This window comes from Diabrotica undecimpunctata, chromosome 8 (assembly GCF_040954645.1).
Source record: "Diabrotica undecimpunctata isolate CICGRU chromosome 8, icDiaUnde3, whole genome shotgun sequence".
NCBI classification, from domain to species: Eukaryota; Metazoa; Arthropoda; class Insecta; order Coleoptera; family Chrysomelidae; genus Diabrotica; species Diabrotica undecimpunctata.
Window position 1 is genome coordinate 142,295,049 of NC_092810.1, and position 6,290 is coordinate 142,301,338.

The 6,290-nt window shown below is 34.5% G+C and overlaps 1 protein-coding gene across 1 annotated transcript in view; it reads left to right on the plus strand.

The window, feature by feature from the left end:
- Positions 1 to 5,357, plus strand: part of RabX6 (RAS oncogene family member RabX6) — a 34,238-nt gene extending 28,881 nt beyond the window's left edge. Inside the window, exon 3 of the mRNA XM_072541229.1 lies at positions 4,050 to 5,357. Coding sequence (XP_072397330.1) covers positions 4,050 to 4,251 — 202 coding nt within the window. The 3' untranslated portion in view covers positions 4,252 to 5,357. The remainder of the gene's footprint in view (positions 1 to 4,049) is intronic.
- The last annotated feature ends 933 nt before the right edge of the window (positions 5,358 to 6,290 follow it).

A 6,290-nucleotide genomic window follows, 5' to 3' on the forward strand; every position in this document is an offset into this window, starting at 1 on the left:
TATTCTCATCAGTAATAAAGTTTTCAATAAGTTAATAATCAATAGTTTTCATTTTCACAGTCTGTGTTTTATACAGTGAAGGTGCACATTCTACACCTTTGAAGGTGCTTGTTCTATGCAATTAGCCTGGGAAGATCCAGTAACACTTGTGTGCATCAAGAGCCTTTTATACGCAGCTTTAAATTGTTTTGCCGTTGGGTTGTTTTTGTAACCTCCATGACTCCTAATACAACTAAAGAAAACTTCTAAATGATCCTGAGATAGTTTATATGCTGAAAGATACTTCAGACCTCCATCTACATCCTCCACATAATTTTTCCAAATTCCCATAAGTGACTTTAAACTAATAATCATGACAATAAAGCCAGTTTTTCTTTGGTTTTCACGACGCATCGCTCTAATCCATTTTTTTTGCAATGATGAATCTTTAGGCAAATCCCAAATTATCAAATTTGGGATTTGCTGGAAACATTTTAAAGTTACTGGAAAGCTATTTAATAGGTAGGAACCAATTTGTATCCTATAATGGTTTCATATCAGAATTAATGGTGTTCCACAGGGATCAAATTTAGGTCCATTGTTGTTCCTATTATATATCAATGATTTATTTTCAGATATCAATAACAGAAAATTGTGTTTTGCGGATGATCTTAAAATATACTGTGAAATTAAAACAATTGCTAACTGTATAGATTTACAGAACGATCTAAATTATATAGATACTTGGTGTGTAAAAAACAAACTTTTTCTTAATGTCAATAAGTGTAAAGTAGTAAGTTACTCTAGAAGAGAAAATAAGGTTGATTTTAATTATGTAATTCAGGGGTCAGATCTTGAAAAATGTAATAGCATTAAATATTTAGGAGTTATATTTGATTCAAAATTAACCTTTAACAACCATATTGAGCAGAAAGTATCCGATGCTATGAAAATGTACGGTTTTATCATCAGAAACTGTAGAAATTTTTGCGATATAAGACCGATTAAACTGCTGTATCTATCGCTGGTGCGAACAAAACTAGAATATTGTAGCTTAATTTGGTATCCCATTTATAAATGTTATATGCAACAGATTGAAAAGGTACAACGGAAACTTTTAAAATATTTAGCTTTTAAGGTTGATGGAGTATATCCTGTCCATGGTTATGATTACGATTTGTTATGTAACAGGTTTAATATTGTAAGTTTAGAGTTAAGAAGAATTATATTTTCGGTTTCATTTTTATATAAGTTGTTACACAACTGTATTGACTGCAGTGATATATTAGGTCAAATTAGATTTAATGGGCCAAGAATTACTTCCAGGTCGACTATAGTGTTTACTTGTCCACGTGCGAGAACAAATATGTTACTGAAGTCACCCATTTATATTATGTGCAATAATTATAACAAAATATGCAACCATTGTGATATTTTCTCATGCTCAATTAATCATCTGGTTGATACCGCACTGGTTTATGGAGTACATTAGATTGTTAATTTTTTTTTTGTGTATTTTTTTTTATTTCTTATATACGTAGTGATTTGTTTAATTATATTGTTCTCACTCTTTATTTTGTTTTTCACCTACTTATTTTTTGCACTTATTTTTTTACTTGATATTTTTGTATCACCTACTAATGATTGTATACTAATTAAAAATGTATCTTAAATTTTTACCCTAGAAATGGGAAACTGTTGGGTAATAAAGCTATTATTTATTTATTTTATTTATTTAGGAAATCTAAAACAATTTATTTGCTTTATCCTTCAGTTTTCAACGTAATTATAAAATGAAAATTATATAACTCTCATATATGTATGTATCTATTTTAAACACTTTGGAAGAGAAAAGTACATTAATATACTCAGTGGCATTAGAAGTGTTCCACCCAGAAGGAATAATTTCTTGAATTTAATTTTTTGGCAACAGAATGACTATATTTAAAACATGCTATGATTACAATACCAATGTTTTATCTTTTCTACTTTTTGTAAAAATAAAGTTTTATTTTTAAATTTTTTTGTGAATAGGCCGATTTGTTAAAACCGGTTTGTATAGAAATTTTTAGTTATTATTACTCAGTCTAAGAATTGTATTCAGTGTAAGAAAATGCCTCGAGTTCGAAGACACCAAAATTACCACCATGTTAGCGATTTTGACAGGGGTAGAATTATTGCGTAAAGAGATATGGGTTTGTCGTATCGCGAAATTGACCGTTGTGTTAATTGTAGGGCAATGACGAGTATGCGTGTCTGTCGTGTGTGGACAAACGAAAGTAGAGGAACACGAAGAAGACCAACTGGTCAACCGAGGCGTACCACAGAGCGTCAAGATAGTTGCTTTAGATTACTGCCTCTGCGAGACCGTTTTGCTACTACGTGTCAAATTGCTGACCAATGGTTTGTAGTAGGTAGACCTGTTAGTATGCCTACACTATACCGTCGCATTCGAGTCTTTGGACAGGTTTAATTCCGTCCAAGATTAGTGCTTCTTTTGACTACGGACCACTGTAATCAACGTTTGAATTGGTGCAGAGAACGGCAGCATTGGGTGGCAGAATAGCGTAATTTAGCATTCAGCGATGCATCCCGATTCTGTTTAGGAATGCATGATGGTTGTAGGATGGTAAGACGGCGCCGTGGAGAACGACGAGATATCGGGTTTGCTGTTGAGAAGCATGTACACAGGACAACTGAGTTTATTCTCGGCAAAATACAAAAACTGCATACCAAACCTGCACTCTTTATTTTTAAAACCCATCTTGATTTTTGGCAATAGGACACTTGGATCAAAAGATATCTAATTTTTACCGTTGAGCTGATACAAATTTTATTGAACATTGATTGCGCGCGCGTAACTGACATTCAAAATCGACAGTCGCTTCAATCTTTGTTTCTGAGAGAACGGTTCATTCTACACAAAACGTGCTTATAAACATTTTTGTTTAAAATTACTTCACCTACATTTTTTATTTGAAACATTTTTTTCTAGTGCGTACAGATTCTTGGTAAATCAATTGTTTGCATTTTTACCCCCCTACAAGGGGGTTTTAGGAAGAAGCCCAAGAGTAAAAGTAGTAAACTTTTTTTGCATCTTTTTTAGGATCCCAAAATTAATATTCTCTGCAAAATTCAGCTTGTTCGTATGATTTTTAGAAGTTCAGTGGCATTTTCGTCTCTAACGACTAGAGTATTGTAATTGACTTAGTTATTTTGTTGGTTTATTTTTTTATGTTATAGAGATTTCTATAATCTTTACAACATTACAAGTTAATAGAAATTCTTTAAAAACTGGCGTAGATTATACGCCAGTTTAATTCTTTACTACGCCATTCTTTAAAAACCCAAAAATTATATCAGGACTATATTGGAATCAGAAATACAATATAAGAACTGCAGAAGAGAAAACATTTAAAATACGTTATGTATACTCAGAAAATATTATTAGAAGATCAGAAAACATTATTAAACTCAAAAAAATCTTAGATGATGTAGAGGAACATATACATATATAACCGGAGAGAAATATATTTCCAGTACTTCTCTAAAGTGTTGAAACGTAGTCCCTTAAGATGTATTCACAACATATTAAAAGCCTTTGAAATGTAACCATATTAGAAGGGTACTTAGGATTTTCTGGAAGGACCATAGGTACATCCATGAATAATTATTACGAAGATTACACTAAATCACGGAAGTCGTTCAAACGATTTAAAAAAGCAAGCTTGTATATCTAGACGGCGTAATACAGAATGGCAACATATAAGAAGGATTAAAGTATTAATGGTAATAATCCAAGAAAAAATACCTGACAGGATTAGTTAGGAATGGTAAGGTTGGTTAGTATGGAAGATGAATCTCTTGGCTAGAGACATTATTTCAAACACTGCAGAGAATATAATGCTAAAAATGTAATGTATAGTCTATATATTTATTATATATTTAGTGATACATCATGGATATGTTTTTGGTATTTAATGATGATTTGTTAGTCTTTACACGGACTTTAGTTTGCTATTGTTTGTTACCTTGTTATTTTTATTATTAAGATACCATTTATTTTTTAGTGAACAATGCCACAATTTGGTCTCAGGAATCTACAAAACTTCATGTAAGACTGGAGAAGGTTTAGAAGAAATGTTCACGGATATAGGGTGTCAGTTAGTCAGTATGAATAGGTCCAGATTAGAACTTCAGTCTATTGAACAACACGGTTTCAAGATAATACCGTACGAGGAAGAACCAGAAGAAACTAACTGTATCTGTTGATATATATGAACTTAAATTGAACGGTCAAGACTGGTTTCACATGTTTAACCCCTGTCATATTGTAACAGCTTTTAATATGAGATCCCAGATTATATATATATATATATATATATATATATATATATATATATATATATATATATATATATATATATATATATATATATATATATATATATAAAGTTGTTTATAACAAACCACCAAAAAAATATGTAAAAGTTACGACTTTCAAATTGGAAGTCACTGTCAAAATATTGTTTTGGGATGTCAGCGATTAAATTGCCCGATAAATTAATTAGCTCGCTGTAAGAAAGCTATGCTCCCAAAAAATTCTTTAGGGTTTTCTTAAGGGGGTTAACAATCCGCGCTCTGTCTCTTAGCTTCCTATAGTACAGTGCCTACAATATGAACAGGTTAATGGTAAAACAAACATTTAATTTAATTTATTTTATTTTATTTTCGGTAGACAGACAAGGGAGATACCAACTAGATGGTCTGATAGAATAGGAAAACTAGAGATTTGTAGATTGTTTATAAAAAAATGGGCACATGGATATACGCGCATTCTACTTTAAACGTTCGTAGTGCAAGGGTCATTGGTCGCATACCGGAGCACGCTACCGAACGTAGGTGGAAAAAGCTAAAATCCACCCTCAGAAGTAAATTAAACAGTTCCAGACAAGAACATTCACCAATAACAGTTACAACAATACCCGATAACCAAAGAAACAGACGTAAAACCCAATAACCAACCACAGGACCATTGTGACTACAAAGGTACGTTGGGGAATACGTCTACAGAGCGTCGACAAAAACCGCTCATCTGGACGTCCCTCGGAAGCGTTCTTAGATAGCTCGCGAAAAGGTTCGTTTGAGTACCTGCTTACAGCTTATCCTGTGAAGGACAAGACTTTCCTCCTACGGGGGTTATCCCGTTGTTGCCTGTGAGTCTGCCGATAACTGGCAAAATAAGCCAACAAAAAATCCGCTCTTTTATAAAACTTCTTCCCAACGCATAAGCCGAGGCCCTCGGAGGACCTCTACTCCTGGAGCGGAGACACCATCGCCTCAGGAGGTGTCACAATATCCTAACCAAAATAAGTCAAAGGGCAAGAAAGATTTCATTTCTCGTCTCACCACTTTTCTTCAGGAAGCCCTTCTCAGGTATCCTGATGCATCTTCCAAAATTATTTAAAAGATTAAAGATTTAAAATTCCACTTACCATCCCTCAATCCGAATATTTCGGATGAGGACTCCGATAGCTCATATGAGGAGGAATTCCCTTTTCTTCCCACCATCGCAGAGGAACACTCTGGCGATGATTAAGACATCATAGCCCAACCAGTCATCACCTCTCCTAGACCAAAGACACACTCCAGGTCTAAGCGAGCAAAGAAAACCAAATCCGCCAAAATTATCAAAACCACTAAAGGCGCCACTCCAGTAAAGAAAAGAGTAACAGTCCCCCATACAAATGAGGTACCATCTACCGCACGAGCCACTCCACACTCAACCACCAACATCGAAGCTACCACTGTCTCACAAAAAACCACCAGTCCGGAGCAGAAACGCCCGCAACGTTTCACCTGTAAAATTTTAAATATTCCAATAGCGTATGACACGCAAAGAAAACTTTTCCATTTAGTTAACACCCAGGAGCTTCTCAAGGGTGTTATGATCAACTTCAACTGATCAATAACTATTGAGCCTAAAAACACACGAACAAACAACAAAAGCTCACGCACCAATACCGAAAAACCGTCACCGTTCCACCTCGTAGTGACCGACATCGACCCCTCCGTTACAACCGAGGAACTTGCCGAGAGTCTCAATTAGATGGAATTTCCTTTCAAACCACTCCATCGAATTATTTCCAAAAATTATAATAAAGCTAGAAGGCTAGCCCGAATGTTCCTCGACTCTGAGGAATACTTCACAGATGCTCTGATCAATGGCATCTGTATAGATGGTCTCATCAGACCCTGTGAGGTTCCTCACAACCCCAGCATCATCCGCCCTTCCTCAAAGTATTGCAGCC